This window comes from Macrotis lagotis, chromosome X, assembly GCF_037893015.1.
Source record: "Macrotis lagotis isolate mMagLag1 chromosome X, bilby.v1.9.chrom.fasta, whole genome shotgun sequence".
Taxonomy (NCBI): Eukaryota; Metazoa; Chordata; class Mammalia; order Peramelemorphia; family Peramelidae; genus Macrotis; species Macrotis lagotis.
In genome coordinates this window covers 541,964,469-541,984,574 of record NC_133666.1, presented here as the reverse complement: position 1 = coordinate 541,984,574, position 20,106 = coordinate 541,964,469, and the positions used below count along the sequence as shown (strand labels likewise).

The following is a 20,106-nucleotide window of genomic DNA, read 5'->3' as shown; positions in this document are numbered from 1 at the left end:
CAGCTCCCTACTGCTGAACCACTCAAGTCAAGAGTTAAGCATAATTTATTTTATAACAAAAATCGTGCCACCAGGATACATAGATTTCTATATATCTTGCATTATTATTGGAAATGCTTCCAATTTAAAGGACTCCTGAGGTAGGAAAAACACAGATCTTTAGTGATGTATCTTGAGGGACGGTCAGCAGGCCTGTGTTCAAACATGTATATTAAAACTGTAAGCCTAAACAAGTCACTTAAAGACCTTGGATCTTAATTTCCTCATTTGTAAATTGAGGGAACTGGGCTGGATGACTGGATAACCCTTCTGAATGTAGATCTATCATTCTGTGACTAGCATTTTTTCATCTTTGCTGCATCTCCAACATCTATATTTTGCACATAGTTTTATACGAGCATGGCTGAATGAATAGGGTATTGGGACATATAGTTAAGAGCAGCTATTGTGGCACAAGATAAGAGAACAACAGACTGGGGTTCACATCCAGCCTCAGAAATTTGCAAGCTGTGTGACTCTGGGCAGGTCACTTTAACCCCCACTTGCCTCAGTTTCCTCAACTACGAGGTTATTGTTAGGATCAAATGAAATAATTTAGTAAAACATTTAGTATGGTGTCTAATACATAAAAACTACTACATAAATGTTATTATTTGAATCCTGTTTAGATGCTTATTAGATGCGTGTCTATATATAGTCCACTAAATCCTTTAGAGTCTCATTTTCTTCATTTATAAAATGGGAAAATAACAGCATCTATCTTCAGGGCCTTGCAAATATCAAAGTGCTATATGAAAAGTCAACTATGATTATAAATAGACAAAGCCACAGTGGATAAAGAGTCAGTCTCACAGTCATGAACACCTGGGTTCAAAATCTATCATTGATACAGACTGGCCATGCTAGACAATTCTCTCCACTCCTCACTGTCCCAGTCAAAACTATAAATTGCAAAGCAGGTCCCAATCTGCCTCAGTAAAGGGATTTGCATCTTTGGGACTCCCCTTTGCCACTGAATTCATGGTTAGTCAAAAAAGAAATAATTATTACAAATAACAGTAAACATTGAACTCAAAAGATGATTAATTTACAGGGATGGTTTCAGGCTTTCATGATAAAAAGAAAGTTTGCTTCTTACTTTAACACTCTTCTTTTCATAGTTAACCCCTGGAAACAAAGTTTTTCAGAGCTTCAGAAAGTAAGTTTTAGATTACAATGGTCACTTTGTGAAGCATTCTTGCCATCTAATGCACTAAAACTTTTGTGGCATTCCTACTCTTGTACTTACATTAGGATGTCCTGCTACTTTGATTAATTCAGAGACAGCATTTTTAACCATCTCAGGATTCCTCACATCACACTGGATTGCATGCACCTGTAAAAAAAAAAAAAACAACCGAAAGTTCAGTTTTATAAGATGACAACATGACACTATCCTAAACTAATAAGGGAAAAGGAGAATAGTATAGTGAAGAGGAGGACAATCTCCCTGGAAAGGACTGTGCTCTAGTTTCACCTTTGACATACTGTCTTTTTTTTAACAATTAAATGCAAGGATAGTTTTCAGCATCTATTCTTTTGCAAACTTTTGAGTTCCACTTTTTTTAATCACCTTCCCTCTTCTTCCCACTCCCCATGGCAGCGAACAATCTGGTATAAATTGGACATGTACAGTTGCCTTTAACATATTTCCATAATAATCATGTTGAGAAAAAAATGAATTAGAACTAAGGGGGGAAAAGCCATGAGAAAGAAAGAAAAAACAAAAAAAGGAAGTTTTTAAATGAACATAGTATACTTTTCCCTGTGTTCAGACTCCACAGCTTTTTTTTTCTGGTTATGGATGTCATTTTCCATAACAAGCTTCTCAGGATTGTCCTTAATCATTAAAGTATCATAGTTGATCATCTCACAGTGTTGCTGTTAATGTGTTCAGTGTTATCCTGATTCTGCTCACTTCACTCAGCATCAGTTTGAGCAAGTCTTCCAGGCTTTTCTAAAGTCTGTTTATTCATGAATTCTTACAGAACACTAGTACTCCAATACATCCATATTCCATAACTTGTTCAGTCATTCCCCAGTTGATGGGCATCCCCTTAATTTCCAATTTTTTGCCACTACAATAAGAGTTGCTATAAATATTTCTGTATATGTGGGTCTTTCCCCCTTTTTTATGATTTCTTTGGGATACAGACCTAGCAGTGGTATTAATGGATCAAAGGGTATGCATAGTTTTATTGTCCTTTGGGCATAGCTCCAAATTACTCTCCAGAACGGTTGGATCAGTTCACAACTCTACCAACAATAAATTAATATATCAGTTTTCCCATATCTTCTCCAATATTGGTCATTTTCCCTTTTTGTCATCTTAGACAATCTGATAAGTATGATATGGTTCCTCAGAATTGCTTCAATTTGCATTTCTCTAATTAATAATGATTTAATGCATTTTTCATATGACTATAAATGACTTTAATTTTTCATCTAAAAACCACTTGTTCTTATCTTTTGACAATATATCAATTGGAAAATGACTAGTGTTCTTATCTTTTTGACTCAGTTTGCTATATATTTGAGAAATAAGTCCTTTCTCAGAAACACTAGCTGAGAAAATTGTTTCCAACTTTTTGCATTGGTTTTGTTTGTGCAAAAACTCTAATGTTCAAAATTATCTATTTTGCAATTTATGATTTTCTCTATTTCTTATTTGGTCATAAATTTCTCCTCTCTCCATATATCTAACAGATAGATTATTCCTTGTTCTCTTAATTGGTCTGTGATATCACACTTTATGTCTAAATGCTGTACCCATTTTGAGCTTATTATGCCATAGGGTATGAGATGTTAGTCTCTTCCTAGTTTTTGCTATCCTATTTTCAAGTTTTCCCAGACATTTTTTGTCAAATAATGAGTTCTTATCCCAGAAGTTAGAGTCTTTAGGTTTATCAAAGAGTAGATTACTATAGTAATTTAATACTGTTTCCTTTGTACCCAATCTATTCCACTGATCCACTTCTCTATTTCTTATTCAGTTCCAGACAGTTTTAATGACTGCCACTTTATAATATAATTCTAGATCCAGGCCACTTTTCTTTGCATTTTTTCATTAATTCTCTCTATATTCTTGACCTTTTATTCCTCCAGATGCATTTTGTTACAATTTTTTTCTAGTTCTGTAAAATAGTTTTTTGGTACTTTGATTAAGTATGGCACTAAATAAGTAATTTAATTTAGGTAAAATTATCATTTCTATTATATTATCTCAGCCTATCTAAGAGCAATTGAATTTTTCCAGTTGTTTAGATTCATACTTTAATTGTGTGAAAAGTGTTTATTTGTGTGAAAATTGTATCCATATAGTTTCAGGGTTATCTTGGGAGTTGATTCCAGGTATTTCATGCTGTCCTCAGTTACTTTAAATGGAATTTCTCTTTCTATCTCTTGCTGTTGAACTTTTTTGGTCATATATGGAAATGCAGGTGATTATGTGAATTTATTTTATATCCGCTACTTTGTTAATTGTTAATTATTTCAAGTAGTTTTTAGATGGTTTTCTAGGGTTATCTAAGTATACCAACATAACATCTGCAAAGAGTGAGAGATTTGTTTCCTCATTGCCTATTCTGATTACTTCAATTTCTTTTTCTTATAATCAAAGATAACATTTCTAATACAATATGAATAATGGTGGTGATAAAAGACAACCTTGTTTTACCCCGATCTTATTGTGAATGCTTCTAGTTTATCCCCATTATATATAATGCTTGCTGATGGTTTTAAATAGCTACTGCTTATCATTTTAAGGAAAATCCTATTTATTCCTATGCTTCTAATGTTGGTTATATATATATTGGGCAAGTCACTAAACCTTTCTGTTACCTTATAAGGTTGTCCCCAAGAATTCAATACAGAGTGTTCCCTACATTGAAGAAATCATAGAACTGTATGAAAAAACAAACAATAAGGATCAAAATATTATTTTAAAAATAATATTTCAACCATCTAATTTAAATCAAAACAAAATTTGTGTATGTTTCTCTGAAAAATACCTTATTTCCTGTTTGAGAAGAAATTTCTTCTGCAGTAGTTTTCAAAACATCAATATTCCTAGAAACAAAATGGTGATATTCTAAGTGAGTTTTAAAAAGTTTTACATATTATAAAGCTTTCTTTTCTTTTGGATAACTTTTTTTTCTAAAAAATGCAGACTATTAAGATGGAGGAAGAGAATAAAGAAAACACTATCGCTATTGAAACCACTTAATTTGACTGAATTCACTAAAAATGTCAAATTTAAAACCTGAAAGCCTTTTATGCTTTTTTTGGTCTACATGTGCTAATGTGTTGAATATTACTGTTTTAAACCAATTGTTGTTAAGGCATCTTATAGCTAGATCCAAAATGAGTTACTAAAGGTCATTTATTTATACCTTTCTCATTTTCAAAATGAACTTTAATGGGAAATAATAATAAGCCACAGGAACAGGTTTTAGACCAAATTTTATAGGCCTAAAGCACAGAAAACTAACCAATTCACAGTCTGAGGTCTATAAAAAAGAGCTTCTGAGGTTTAATGCCCCTTTAAGATAGCATAAGATTTTATATATATATATACATATACATATATATTATATATGTGTGTGTATTTTATGTGTATTTTTTAGATTTAAAGATGATTTAACCCCTCTAAAAAGCTGAGCTCCAACATCTTTTTCTGTGCTGGAACCCTTCTCAAATCTTAAACACTAAATAATTTCATTATAATTACTATTTTATTCATGAGATGTCCATAGTAAGTAAATCTATATTCTCCTATATACATTTCCCCTGCATTTTTATTATTGCCACGCTAGCATTTATCAAGACAAATATTGCTACAATAGTTGTCAATTTCTTTGAAAATGGTGGTTTAATTTACAAAACCCTGGATAGAAGACTATCAACCTGTGAAGAATTAATTATTGTCATTGAAGGTAGGACAATTTATTAAAACAACTTTTTTTCAATTTTGCTGATAAATAGGATGTGTGTGGGGTTGCTGTTGAGGAAATTTCTTTGCCAACATCAAAATTCCATACAAATGCAAATTATTACATATTCTCAATTTCATACACACCATTCTCTCCATCTCAACCCACAATTTTCCTAAAATAATTTTAGGCAAATAACCTAATTATAGTCTAAATTTTAATGGAACCAAATAAATTTAAAACATTATTTAACCTAGTATCTGCTAATTGTGTTGATACAAGAATCAGAAAAAACAAATTTTCATTACTAAATTAAAGGATTTTATTTAAGTCATTACCGACTCGCTATCACGCAGGTTGCACCCAAACTGGAGAAAACAGAGGTCATTCCTTTCCCAATACCAGTACCTCCACCTGTAATGAAGACCACTTTTCCTTGAAAACTATTAGGTGGTAACATCACTTTTTTAAGAGGTTCAAAGTATTTAGATCGTTCCAAATCACTGTTTTTGAATAATGCTTTTGCTCCACATCTGAAAAACTTAAAGAGAAAAAGCAATAAAAATGAATGAAAAAATGATGAATGACAAATCATGTTTATATACAGAGAACTACACAAATGCACAAAATTATAAATTACTTACCTTTAAAATTACTTACCTTTAAAACTTTGCTATGTTTTATAATGAACACAAATATAATCCTAAATTTCTTTTGTATTCCCAGTAACTTCAGTGAAATGTTATTTATTTCTATTGTCATATAATTTGATAAAATTATAGAACAGAAATATTAATTTTCCTTAAAACAATTTAACTCCAAAACTGGTTTGAATAATTTGGGAGTCAGAAAATCTAGATTTGAGTCATAGAATAATATATAATAATAATAGCTAAGATTTAAATAACACTTTAAAGTTTTAAAGAATGCTTCACTTGGATTTCTCATTTGATCCTCACAATTACCCTTATTATTGTCATTTACAGATGAGGAAACTATGAAACAGAGTGTTAATTGACTTCCCAAGCATCATACCTGGTAAGTTTCTGGACCAGGATTTGAAATCATCTTCCTTTCTGTAAGCCTACCATTCTATCCATTATACCAATTTGTTCTTTGGGTTAAAATACACAGGATAGACTAAATAATCTCTAAATTCTATGATTCTATAATAATACTATGAATCTATAAATATATAATCCCTAAGTTTTTAGCTCTAAATTATATAATTTAATATCTCACTCTTTTCTTCCTTTGAGGTTCAGTTATTTCTGACTTTTTGTAACAAAGGATATAGGAATGGTTTGCCACTTTCTTCAGTTCACTTTACAAATTAGGAAACTAAGGCAAACACGGTTAAGTGACCTGAACAGGGTCAAACAGCTCATGTCTGAGGGCAAATTTGAATTCTGAAAGATAAATCGTCCTCACTCCCAATCCAATGTCTTATCCGCTGCACACCTAGCTGCTCCTTTTCTTCATTACAGTGAAATAAACAAAGTAGATAATTAGGAATATCAATATAGATTATAAATTTTATATTCCTCTGGCCAATAAATTTGTAATATATAACATTGTTCTACTATGTTCAAAAATAAGAAAAGTCCAGAAAGTTTTAACTTGAACAAGGAATTAAATTTTCAAATCTTGTAATAATTGTAATACAAGATCCTTATAATTTCCAATTGGCTGTAATTAGCTAGAGATGTATTAAAAGAGCACATCAAAATTTCTTTTTGGGGTCATAATTTAATAAATCTCCATTTCTCTCAAATTTCATGAGATAAGTAGAGTAATCCTCCAGCTACTCTTCTGCATAGGATAGGAATGCTCCATCCATCAGGAACTTTGTAGATTCCCCCACATCAGTCCTATGAGAGGATCCAGATCACTGTGAATACTGGTAATATCCTCAACAAGAATAGGAATAAGAGAACCTGAAGATAGAGATGAAAACCTAAAGAGAAGAGCGTATTAAGATAAAGAAATAAGCAGTGCCAAGGAATGAACATTGATTTAAAAAAAAAAAGGCCATTAGATTTGGTAATTAAGAAATATCAGTGTCATAGGACTGGTGATCTTTAGACCACCATGGCATTCTTCCCTTAAGGCTATAGTTTATAGAATCTAGGCATAGAAAAATACTTAATATTTTTAAGGTTGATACTACTCTATATCTAAAAATGTCTTGCCAACCACCAACTTGCCTTTCCTCTCTGTACCTGTACCTCAACCCCACACTCAATACCCCTCCCCACCCTGTGGGTCCAGAACTTTGTCATACAAATCAGCCATTTGCAGACAGTCACCAAAATCAGGGTTTACGCAACCCACTCTAGGAAGGATATTTTAGAGTATACATTCCCCCTTCCCAGGTGTATGACATTCTGATGGGAACAAGCCTTCTCAGCTGAATGTATATATGCCTCTGTTCCCTCCAATGTAGTACAGTCCTTACATGAGTTTTATTCTATTAGCTTGTATGTCTGAGTTGTATTTTAAGTCTCTTCTTCCTCTTCCTTTCTCTCCCTACCCCTCTTCTCTGCCTTTTGCCAATAAAACTATCCATTGAACTGCTCTTCATTGTTATTAGATATATTACTTACAGCATCTGAATTCATTAAAAAGTCAGTTTTTCCCCATGCCTCCTTAGATATAAACTGGGTCTCCAGACAAGATCTTTATCTACTATCAGGCCCCAAAGCTCAATGTCTTCTCAGCAAGGACCATTTATGCCAAAAATCTGACCCAAAACAATTCTGGAGAAAGCAGTTTTGATTGAATGACAAAGTCAGAAGGCAAACTGTACAGAATTAAGAGAGTGATGGACAAAGTGGAGGCACCCAATGTAGATAGCCTTCTCAAGGAATTTAGCCAGGAAAAGAAAGAAAAATATATTATCACAGATCAAATGTGGGTTTTTTGAGGATGGAAGAGACATGTGCCTGTTTGTAATTAGGAAGCAGCCAATAAAAACAGAGATTCAAGGAAAGTGAGATGATAGTGGAATCAATCTGGTAGAGATCAAAGGACAGAATGGTATCACTAACTGGTGAAGAATGATCTGCCTTGCATGAAGAGTGGAGGGCAGGAGGAAGGAAAATTTAAATCAGAGAAATGAATATAATTCTCAGCACAAATGGTTTTCTTGGAAGATATATCTGTATACAAAAAAATTAAAATGAAAATGAAAAAATGAGCATGCTAAAGTTTGAGACCAAATAAGACTGTTCAGTTTTCATCATACTATTTAGAGTCATTTGCATCTTTAGCTCCTTCACAAAGAGTCACAATTTTCTATTAGTGCTATTCACTATTTATTAAAGGGGGGGAGAGAAAAAGACTTTTAAAAAAAAAGTATAATTCTATGGCAATTTGAAAAATTCCCAATAAACTTGATAAGATTATAAAACATGAGTGAACCTTTGTTTACAGGAGGTCTTTCCAGTTCTTCCTCCCTACTCTGGTATCTACTCTGCATATACCTTATTCAACTAGGTCCAGATTAGGACTAATAATGAATTTAGGCATGTGAGACTGCACTTGACTAATTATGTAAATTGTGATATAATTTATATCCAATATAATTATGTATAATTATGTAAATTGTGATAACTTTCCAGACCAGTGGAAATATGCAATGAGAATCTGAATAATAGTGTCACTTTATATGGTATCTGCATTTGCATTAAGAGGGACCTATCTATATATATGTACATGGTTATTTAATGGTGTTGATTTCAGGAAGCTCCCTAGGATTTCTTTCTTTTTTTTTCCCCAGGCTTCAGAACAAGGATTAGTTTATAGCACATTCTTAATTTTTGTTTCTTGACTGATTAGAAAGTTTGAGCTTGCCCACAGTTGCCTAGCTGAGAGATCAGGAGACTTGATCAGGATTCAAGAGTTAAGTAAATTAACTCACTGGTTTAGCCTTTCTTTTCAGGTCTTCCCCTTTCAGGATACCAACCAACATGTAAAAGTCCAGATCTGGCCTGCATAAAGGGAAATCATTCTCTAAACTTCAAAAATTGGACATGGTAGTTTTGGGGACAAACTTTTGCTTGTGTTTGCTATGTGTACTGAAGGAAAAGATACTAAAAGTAGACTTTCTCAAATGAAAAGATGGTTCAAAAGCCAGAACAAGAGATTTCCTACCAAAAAAATTCCCTGGCAAAACCAGAGAGATATAGGATTGTCCACCTTGATTGAAAGGAAGGTACTGGGGCAGCTAGGTGGCATCAGTGGATAGAGCACCAATCCTGGAGTTCAAATCCAGTCACAGAAACTTAATAATTACCCAGCTGAGTGATCATGGCCAAATAATTTAACCCCACTGCCTTGTAGAAACCAAAAAAAAAAAAAGGTGGTGGGAGAAAGGAAGGAAGGTAACAACTTTGAGGGTTGCCTCTTGAGCCACCTCAAGTCTAGCATTACCAAGTTTGAGAAATCAGGGATTCAACCTTCTAAAAAGAAATAAGGAAATTCCTGATACATTGTGCTCTGCAGAAAATAAAAATCACCCATTTAATTTCTGAACAGTATTCACAAAACTAGTGACTGCACAGATCATTTGGGAAGGAGATTGTTGGTTCATCAGCCCCAAAGTATATATGGCATATAAAATGAATCCAAACCAAAGGGTGGCACCTTAAGACTAGGAATGGATGTACAGACTCCTTCCTCTACAATGTCAAAGACTTGCCCTGATGGCAACTCCAAGTTCATCTCCCTTCCCAAGGAAGCCAAGAGGTTTTTGAAATAATTAGGGCATCACTACAGTGGTTTGTGGACTCCTATGGTTCCATCTTCTGAATTTTCTATTTTGAAATAAAGGTTATCATATCCTTCTTACTTGTTACCTTAATTGATTGGGAGCTGCAACCCTCTTTCCCACATTTGGTGAAACCTAGATATAAGTATAATATAATTAGAACTTTACATTGCATAAAGGTTACTTGGGGAAAATGAGTCAACTAGAGAAAAATTATCTTTTGAAGGTCAGTCTAACTAGACCTGATCTGTGTGTGTTCAGAGATATTTATTTGGGGGGAGGGAAGAGACAAAGCAAACAGAATCACAGATTTAGAGTTAAAAGGGATTTTAAAGATTATGTAGTCCAATTCTTTCATTTTCATACTAGGAAACTGAGGCTCAAAAATATGAACTGATTTGTCCAAAATCAAGAATGAGGTCAAAGTAAATTACATAACTGAGATTCAAAGTCTTCTGATTCCAAATCCCATCTGCTGTCATTAACATGCCCTAGACTATGCATTCAGAGACTACAAAATAGGTATCTTAATAACAACCCAATCACAAGCTTCATTTTATCCCCACTTGCAAAGCAGTTTAGAGCATTGGAGAGATGCAACCTTCTCCTATTAAGGAGACAGTAAAGCCAGGGAAAGGAGAAACAAAAATACAATGGATAAAAATGCTGAAAAATCCATTGCTGGCAATGCTGAAATGAAATAACAGCACCCTGCTTTACACAAAGCAATTTGAGGCCTCCAGGGGCTATACCCAGACACAAAGTTTTAAAGAGGGAAAGGGAAAGAAATAGTACAGAAGCTAGCACTTCTCAACTCCTGCCCTGGCCCTGCCCTGCACCCCCAAGTAGGTGGACAGTGGGTTCATTATGAAAAAGTAGTAATAGCAAGTATTTATGTGACACAGTAAGGTTTGAGTACACTTGATATCTATAATTTCATTTGATCTTCATCACTACCTACAGATGCAAATATGCCCAACTTTGGCAGGCCATGACAAGTCAGGGATTGGTACTGTGTGAGGATAAAAAACACTCTACTCAGTCTTAGAACCAGAAGAATCAGTGACTTAGGAGGGACTGAGCAAGAACAGAATATACACACAAAAGGTGAGACTGATGGGACAACTCTCAGCCTTTTTGCTTGGCAGCTTCCAATGAGGAGGCCCAAGTTGAGCTGTTGGGTAGGGAAGGGGGTAGCTAACTACATTTCCCATCTGGCCACCATGCATCCATGGCACATGGTATTCCCTATTTCTTTTGTGTTCATTCTTTCCTGATCATCGGGGAATGAGATGGAAGATGAGGTTTCAAAGATGCAAGGATCTAGGAAACTGCATGAGCTCAGGAGGTGCGCAGAGTCCATCAGAGGTCCCACTGCCAACTGGAATGGACTGCAATGTCCAAAGAGGTGGTAGCAAATAGCCATGGAAATTAGAACATAATCCTGCAGCAGTCTAGAGATAGATGTTCCTGGGCAGTAATTTGGTAGGCAAAGCAAGATCTGGAAGGATAAGGTAGCAAAATGGTTGGCTTAGGCTAGCGGCAATGTTGTTCCATAAGGAATTGGTCCAGTATCTTCCCTTCTTTGAGACCTGAGTAGAAGGTGGATGAAGAAGACAGCAACAGCAATAAAGACCTAGCCCAGCAGTTGGTGACCCTGCCAACAGAATGCTACAGGTCAAAAGAACTTCATGAGGACTCAATAAAGGGCTTCTTGGGCTATATGCTTCCCCACTTCATTATAATTATATCTATTATACTACATTTATATTCTATATATATATATACTTATTTTATTTATTATACTTAAAAGATTACCTGTGTATCTTATGTATGCAACAGGTGAGTGTGTCCTTTGTTTGGGGGGAATGGCTTCTACCAACAGTTAACCATGCCTTTTTAGTAAATTCTTACAAAATTTAATAGGAAGAATACTGGAGGGGGCCTGAAGGAAAGAAACCTTACTATACCTTCAAGGTTATTTAATAGAACTCAGAAAGAAAGTAATCAGCTGTCCTCTGGGATCCCCAACCTGTAACTGCAAATGACTAGTTGGGCAGTAATTCCAGATGGGATGGGGTGATAATATGATTAGTAATATAAATATATATATATATATGGTATATGATATATGAAATTGTGATTAGTGCTACAGGCATCATTAGCCTGTAGATTTTACAGGTCAGAAAACAGGATTTCAGAAAAATTAAGTAATTCACCCATGGACACCAACTAGTAAGTATCAGCAGAGGCAGAATTTCAACCCAGGTATTTCCTGACTCCATAGACAATATTTGTTCTTCTACTCCTCTATGCTACCTTTTCTAAAATTTTGCTTCTTGGGGTTTTACAAAAAAAAAAAAAAAAAAGGCCTAATGTTTCTATCAAGAATGAAAACATATCCCAAATATGCCAATTTTATTATTATAGTTCTGCTCCAAGAAATACTAAATCTTTTCTGTCAATTTAAATTTCTTTTTTTTTTTTTGCAAGGCAAATGGGGTTAAAGTGGCTTGCCCAAGGCCACACAGCTAGGTAATTATTAAGTGTCTGAGACTGGATTTGAACCCAGGTACTCCTGATTCCAAGGCCAGCGCTTTATCCACTATGCCACCTAGCCACCGCCCTCAATTTTAATTTCTATTGAAATCTTTTATTTTTCTATCAATTTTGTTTCCAAATATATCCCTTCCCCCCATAAGTCATTTTTTAATAAATGGATAAAAGGAGCTTAAAAAAATAATCCATTCAGCAAAACTAACCCACATATAATCCAATCCGATAGCATATGTAATGTTTCACATATACAGGTTTTGCACAATATTTAATTTTTGAAAGAATGTGGTATAGAAGAATGAACACTGGTATGAGAGTTGGAACAGAGGACAAAATGGCAAAAATGTTTTGATATCTTTGACAAGAAAAGTGCAAATGGGGTAATGAAGAGTTGGACACAACTGGAATGACTGAGCAACAATGAGAGAAAACAGGAATCCAAATCCTGGGTCTGACATTATTAATTGGGAGATCCTTGTGAAAATCACTGTTAGTTGGAAAATAGTTTGGAAGTAGGTGGGAAAATAAATGAGAAAGAAAAATAAGACAGAAAAAAAATCCCCCAAATCACTGCTAACTTTTGTAAGGTGTCAAGGAAGGGGAGGATTCAGGGCTGCCCTGGCTCTTGCTGAACAAAACTGCAGTTGGGTTAATCATCTGTTAAGCATCATTTCAGATGCTGCATTGCTCTGGGGTGGGCTCCTCTCTGGGTTCCTGCTGAGTCACCTTCTAACTGATGGGCAGCTACAACCATCTCTGATGGACTGTACTATCACTTCCAATTGCCAGACCACAGATTTTCTTGAACTCATAGTTTCCAGGTTAGACCTCTTCTAATCTTTAAAATGGGATCAATAATTTTTAAACAATCTACTCTAATAGGGCTGTTGTGAGCATTATTTAAATTTGTTTTTATCGTGATTAGTGAAGAAGGCAGAAATGCAATTGTAATACTTTTGTACATTCTTTATTAGACTTTAAAACTGTTCTAGACAAAAAAATAGATATTATCTCTGAAGCAAACCAACTACATGTTCCCAAGTTGAACCTGCATCACCATATCTACCCATAAAAAAGTTCATGTTCCCACGAACAAAATATAAGCTCCCTGAAACCTTAAAAACTAAGCTGAAAAAGTTGTTAAAATTTGGAACATGAATTTGCCAATGTGTAATGCAAAAGTACAAGTGGACTATTACTTCTTTTACTTTTCTGCTGATAAAGAAATTTATTTGTCTCTCCCATTTTTGCCTAGGCAAGATAAGCTGAGCAACCTACAATAAACTACTTCTACAGAAATGGCAATTTTGCTTAAAGACTGCAAACTGCCTCCCTAAACTATGACATTAAGATGATGAATCAGTGAGTTAGTGTGTAGGCTGGCAACTGTCATTATTTAGTAAAAATGGAAAATCCTGTCCTACTATACCAACAGCCAGCCCTACCATGGATTTCTATTTGTGTGGTATGGATTTGGAAGGCAAGTGGAGGAGGAGGGGATTAAGAGAAAATTGTTAGCAATAATAACATATTTATGTAGCACTGAAAAGTTTAAAAAGTGCTTCCATATACAATTTATTTATTTCATTGACACCTTCTGTTCTGTCAGCCAAGAAGCAAAGACAATACAGAATCTCAAGAAGTTTACAAATTTAATGGGAGAGACCACAAGCAAACAAATACATACAAACAAGCTATGTACAGGATAAACAGGAAATAATTAAGAGACAGAAGATTCTAGAAATTAAGAAGGCTTGGGTAAAGCTTCCTGGAGAAGATGAGATTTTTTTGTTGTTGTTGTTGCTGTTGGACCTTAAAGGTAGCCAGGGAAGGCAATGGGCAGAGATGAGGAGAGAGAGAATATTCCAGGCATGGGAAACAATGACAGAAAATGTCCAGAGTTATGAGATGAGGTGTCTTACTTCTGGAACAGCAAGGTGGGCAGTCACTGAATCAGGGTATGTGGTGGGAATAAGGTATAAGATGTAAAAAGAAATATAAGGAAGACTACAAACAGTAAAAAAAAAAATGGAAACATTCTAAAAAAAGTATTGCTACAATTCATTTTCATCCTCAAAGAGGGTGAGCCAGCACATCACAGTCCCAAGATGTATTTGTGGACAAGGTAATGAAAGGAACAGAACAAAAAGAAGCAACCAGACTGAACCAAGTGTACATAGGAAAGATTTGGACTGGACATGATAAAATTATGGGACACTGAGGGATTAATAGGTGCAGTACCATAAGTAGGGAAAGATAATAAGGGGTAGAAAAAATATACCATATCATAGCAAAGTTAAAAAAATTCATGCTCTGAGGGTTTAGTTTCTGAAGCATACAAATTGAAAAATTCCTGGTTTAAAAAAATTACCCTCTTTCTGTACTACATCAAGGTGAAGAGCCTCTCTCCAAGGTTAGAACAACTTTGTGGTAGGTGGCAAACTGGATCCATAACTCTGAGATTGGGATTGGCTTAAAAAAGGCGATTGAGAGAATATCAACAACTACTGAGTTATTTATGTACTTTCTCATGTAAAATCTAAGAGTCATCTGTACCAAAATTGAAGGCTTTCTCTATGAGGATTTTAGTAAGAATAAGCAGGCTTTCATAACTGGTATTCTAAAATGGACAAGTTCAGGGACCTCAGGTTAAAGCTCCCAGCCTAAAACCATGTCTAGTCCATAGCAGAAATATAATAAATATTTATTGAAATGAACTGAACCTGCAGTTACATGCTTCTAACTCCTACTCTCCTACTTTGCTTTCCCCATTCCAATTAATAACCTCTGCCATCTGAGGAAGTCAGAAATGGGAAACATAAATCTTCCCTCCCTCCTTCTCCTAATGTCTCAACAGCTGCATACCTTCAAGCCAATCCCAATCTCAGAGTTATGGATCCAGTTTGCCACTTACCACAACGTTGTACTAACCTTGGAGAGAGGCTCTTCACCTTGATGAAGTAGTACAGAAAGAGGGTAATTTTTTTAAACCAGAAATTTTTCAATTTGCATGCTTCAGAAACTAAACCCTCAGAGCATGAACTTTTTATCTGTGTGATGATATGGTGCAATCAGAGCCTGGAAAATTTTGACTCTTGGTTTACCTCACGCTTTTTGACCTTAGGAAAGTCATCAATCTCTTTATTCATATTCTATAAACATGGGGTCACAGCAACTATCTCTCAGGGTGCATGAGAGGCTAAAATGAGGGAAAGTGTGTAATGCACTTTGTAAATCATTGTTAGGGAGGCGGGATGACACAGTGAAAAGAATACCTCCCGGTATGATCTCGAACAGTTCAATTAGCCACCCTGAACCTCAGTCTCCTCATCGGTAAAATGACCAGGTTTGACTAGATGGTTTCTGAAGCCCCTTCCCGCTCTGTAACTACCAGCCTATAAAAACCAGTATCTTCATGAAGCAGACTGCAGAGCTGTGCTAAGTGATTTGGGTGACTTGCCTTTTCCCCTATTTACAGAGTTCATTTTGTCCTTTGCCTGTAAACTAAACAAATCGACTTAATTCTTTGCATTCCCAAAATTTTGAGAGCAAACAATAATAAATCTTGTGGAAAAACCAAAAGCCGTCTTATTTAATTAGATAAAAACCGCCAAGTGTTCCAGCAGCCGCGGAGAGGCGCGGGGGGCCGGGGAAAGGAGCCGCCCGTACAAGGGGGCCGCGCGGCCCCGGGAGCCCAGGCTGGGCTGCGTAGGCCTGTCCTCGGGCTCGGGGTGAAGGCCCCGGCAGCGGCCTCACCCGGGGCCCGCCCCCGCGCCGCACTCCTCCCCGGGGGCCCGTTTCGTGGGTGCCCAACGCCGCCCGCCTCACAGGGGGTGAGAGTACTCGCGGGGGGCGCGGGGGCGCTGGCCCCGGGGGACCCGAGGTCAAAGCCCAGCTCAGGGGCCCGGTTAGCCCCGCGGCCCGGCTTGGTGGATTTAGGTGGCCCCAAAGGAAGCGTCTGTTCTCTAGTTCGCCCCGATCCCGCCGCGGCCCAGCCGGCTCGGGGGCTCCGCCCGGGGCAGGTGTCTGCGTGTCCGGGGCTCTGGGGGGGGCGGGGGGCAGCGCCTGCGGGGGGGGGGGCAGTGCGGGGGGGGGGGGGCAGCGCCGGCGGGGGGGCAGCGCCTGCGGGGGCGGGGGGGGTGCGGGGGCCTGCGGGGGGGGACAGCGCCTGCGGGGGGCAGCGCGGGGGCGGGGGGCAGCGCCTGCGGGGGGGGCAGCGCGGGGGCGGGGGGCAGCGCCTGCGGGGGGGGCAGCGCGGGGGCGGAGGGCAGCGCCTGCGGGGGGCAGCGCGGGGGGCGGAGGGCAGCGCCTGCGGGGGGCAGCGCCTGCGGGGGCGGGAGGCAGCGCCTGCGGGGGGGCAGCGCCTGCGGGGGGGGGGCAGCGCCTGCGGGGGGGGGGCAGCGCCTGGGGGGGGGGGCAGCGCCTGCGGGGGGGGGGGAGCAGCGCCTGCGGGGGCGGGGGGGGTGCGGGGGCGGGGGGCGGGGGGGGTGCGGGGGGGGGGCAGCGCCTGCGGGGGGGGCAGCGCCTGCGGGGGGGGGGCAGTGCGGGGGGGGGGGAGCAGCGCCTGCGGGGGCGGGGGGGGTGCGGGGGCGGGAGGCAGCGCCTGCGGGGGGGGCAGTGCGGGGGGGGGGGGGAGCAGCGCCTGCGGGGGGCGGGGGGGTGCGGGGGCGGGAGGCAGCGCCTGCGGGGGGGGGCAGCGCCTGCGGGGGGGGGGCAGCGCCTGCGGGGGGGGGCAGCGCCTGGGGGCAGGGCGGGGGGGCAGCGCCTGCGGGGGCGGGGGGCAGCGCCTGCGGGGGCGGGGGGGCAGCGCCTGCGGGGGGGCAGCGCCTGCGGGGGCGGGAGGCAGCGCCTGCGGGGGGGGGGCAGCGCCTGCGGGGGGGGGGCAGCGCCTGCGGGGGGGGGCGGGGCGCCCTTGGGCCCGGTTCCGGCTCGGGGCCCGCAGCGCGGCCAGCCCCGGACGCACTGGGCGGCGGGCGGCCCGGCGCCTCCTCCCGCCCGGCCCGGGCCCCGGCGGCCCGGCGCCTCCTCCCGCCCGGCCCGGGCCCCGGCGGCCCGGCGCCTCCTCCCGCCCGGCCCCGGCCCCGGCCCCAGCGGCCCGGCGCCTCCTCCCGCCCGGCCCCGGCCCCGGCCCCAGCGGCCCGGCGCCTCCTCCTGCCCGGCCCGGGCCCCGGCGGCCCGGCGCCTCCTCCCGCCCGGCCCGGGCGGCCGGCCTTACCCGCGGAGCCGGGGAGCGGAGCGCCCGGAGGGCCCCGGGCCCGACGCGGCCGGCCTGCAGCGCCATGGCCTTCGGTCCGGAACTTGGCCGCAGCTCGTGGGCCGGGCCGGGGCGGGGCGGCCGGGCGGGGCGGGCGCCTCGCCTTTGCCCCGGTGCCCCCGGGTGCCCCCGACTCCCCCCGGGGCTCCGGAACCGGCTTCTCTCCGGCCTGTGCTTCTCCCGCTCCGGCCAGCGAGGCCTTTGGGGCGCCCGAGGGCGGGGGCCTCGCGGGGCGGCCCCGGAGCCGCGCCGGTGCCCGGCTGGCAGGGCCTGGGCGACCCGGGACATGGCCCGCGCCTCGGGTTCAGCAGACCGGGATGAGGGGCAAAACGCCCCCCGTGCCGCCGGGGCGGGACGCGGGGCCAGGCACACACCTGGCGAGGCGGGCGAGGCCTCGGGGGTCCGGGGGCACCGACCGGCCGTGCCAAGGGCAGAGAGCACCGGCCCTGGAGTCAGGAGGACCCGAGTTCAAGTTCAGCCTCAGACACTCAGCAGTGTGGCCTTGAGCAATCTTTGCCTTGCAAAAAAAACAAAAAAAATTAAAATCCGATCTTCTACATAAAACCCTTCCCAACCCACTTAATTCTAGTGCCTTCTCTTAGTTTATTTTTTTGCTGGTCTCTTCCATTCACGTTTGTGAACTCCCTGAAGGTAGTCTGCCTTTTGACTCTTTTTATGCCCCCCAGCCCTTAACAAGATGCCTGGCCTATCGCAGGTATCTCAAGTTTCCTGCCTGATTGACTACCGCTGTTTTTTAGGTTTTTTGCAAGACAAATGGAGTTCAGTGGCAGCTAGGTAGTTATTCAGTATCTGAGGGCAGATTTGAACTCAGATCCTCCTGACTCCAGGGCCTGTGCTCTATCCACAGCACCACCTAGCTGCTTCCTTGACTGCCACTTTTTTGACCAAACAAGCTACTTGTCTCTCAATGAGATAAATATAAATAAAATCATAAGTACATGCAGTAGTAACTTCAAAATGATTCATCAGAAAGAGGATAAAGACTGGACCTTGGATTCCATGACACCATGTAATGGTGTTCAACTTCCCTAAAACTTAAAAATTTTAAATATCTCATACCTTTTACCTTTTCCAATAAATCTTTGCCAAAGCTGATTGCACCATATGCAAGGGAGGGGTTTCGTTGTTCATGCCACATTTATCAGCTTGATTGAATCAAACAGTCAAGGGAACAAGTAAAAATAAGGCCTATATACTACTCTGAAAGAATCAAAACTCTTATGAGAAATTGGATCCTGACTTAAACTTCCTTAGAACAAAAGAAAGGTTTTCAAAGTCCCTTCCAGAAGTTGAAGTGCACTGCTTTTCAAAACAAAACAAAACAAAACTCTAGGGAAATTTCAGTCTGAAACACTTGGTTCTGATTAGACAGTAATGATGTCAGGACTTGCCCAGGATTAAAAAGCTAGGATGGATCTGAGGTGGCACTTCAAACCTTCCTTCAAGATGATCTGTTTACCCATTCTGCTAAATCTTTCTCATTTGGTTTTGTCCTAGGGTTGCCATGGCCTCAGAACCCTGGGTTGGCTTTCCACACATGTGGGATGTGGGATAATTCCTACATTTCCAATATTTCTAGAGGTAGTGATCTTGACATCATTACTGTTTCTTCAGATACACAGTTTAATGTCTGCAAAACATAGTAGGTACAATTGATTTTATAAGGAAATCCTCCTGGAGTTAATACATATTAAATGAATTTTTTTTTAGGTTTTTTGCAAGGCAAATGGGGTTAAGTGGCTTGCCCAAGGCCACACAGCTAGGTAAATTACTAAGTGTCTGAGACAGGATTTGAACTCAGGTACTCCTGACTCCAGGGACGGTGCTCTATCCACTGCACCACCTAGCTGCCCCAAGAAAAAAGCATCATTAAAAACAGTTCCTAAGTTTAATACATTCATATCATGTTTATACTTTGTTAAAATTAGTTTTCATATAGATTAATATGATATGAATTTAATGATAATAATGATATTTTTTCTCAACATGATTATTATGGAAATATGTTAAAGGCAACTGTACATGTCCAATTTATACCAGATTGTTCACTGCCATGGGGAGTGGGGAGAAGAAGGAAGGTGATTAAAAATGGAACTCAAAAGTTTGCAAAAGAATAGATGCTGAAAACTATCTTTGCATTTAATTGTTAAAAAAAAAAAAGAGACAGTATGTCAAAGGCAAGACTGGAACACAGTCCTTTCCAGGGAGATTGTTCTCCTCTTCACTATACTATTCTCCTTTTCCCTTATTAATTTAGGATGATATCATGTTGTCATCTTATAAAGCTGAGCTTTCGGGTTTTTTTTTACAGGTGCATGCAATCCAGTGTGATGTGAGGAATCCTGAGATGGTTAAAAATGCTGTCTCTGAATTAATCAAAGTAGCAGGACATCCTAATGTAAGTACAAGAGTAGGAATGCCACAAAAGTTTTAGTGCATTAGATGGCAAGAGTGCTTCACAAAATGACATTGTAACCTAAAATTTACTTTCTGAAGCTCTGAAAAACCTTGTTTCCAGGGGTTAACTATGAAAA

The 20,106-nt window shown here is 40.5% G+C and overlaps 1 protein-coding gene across 4 annotated transcripts in view; it reads right to left on the bottom strand.

The window, feature by feature from the left end:
* DECR1 (2,4-dienoyl-CoA reductase 1) overlaps positions 1-17,854 on the bottom strand; it is a 275,997-nt gene extending 258,143 nt beyond the window's left edge. For all 4 annotated transcript variants that reach the window (XM_074199932.1, XM_074199930.1, XM_074199934.1 and 1 more), the window contains exons 1-4: positions 17,513-17,854; positions 5,309-5,511; positions 4,050-4,107; positions 1,289-1,375 (exon numbers count right to left, since the gene is read on the bottom strand). In XM_074199932.1, coding sequence (XP_074056033.1) covers positions 1,289-1,375; positions 4,050-4,107; positions 5,309-5,511; positions 17,513-17,839 — 675 coding nt within the window. In that variant the 5' untranslated portion in view covers positions 17,840-17,854. The remainder of the gene's footprint in view (positions 1-1,288; positions 1,376-4,049; positions 4,108-5,308; positions 5,512-17,512) is intronic.
* Between the last annotated feature and the right edge of the window lie 2,252 nt (positions 17,855-20,106).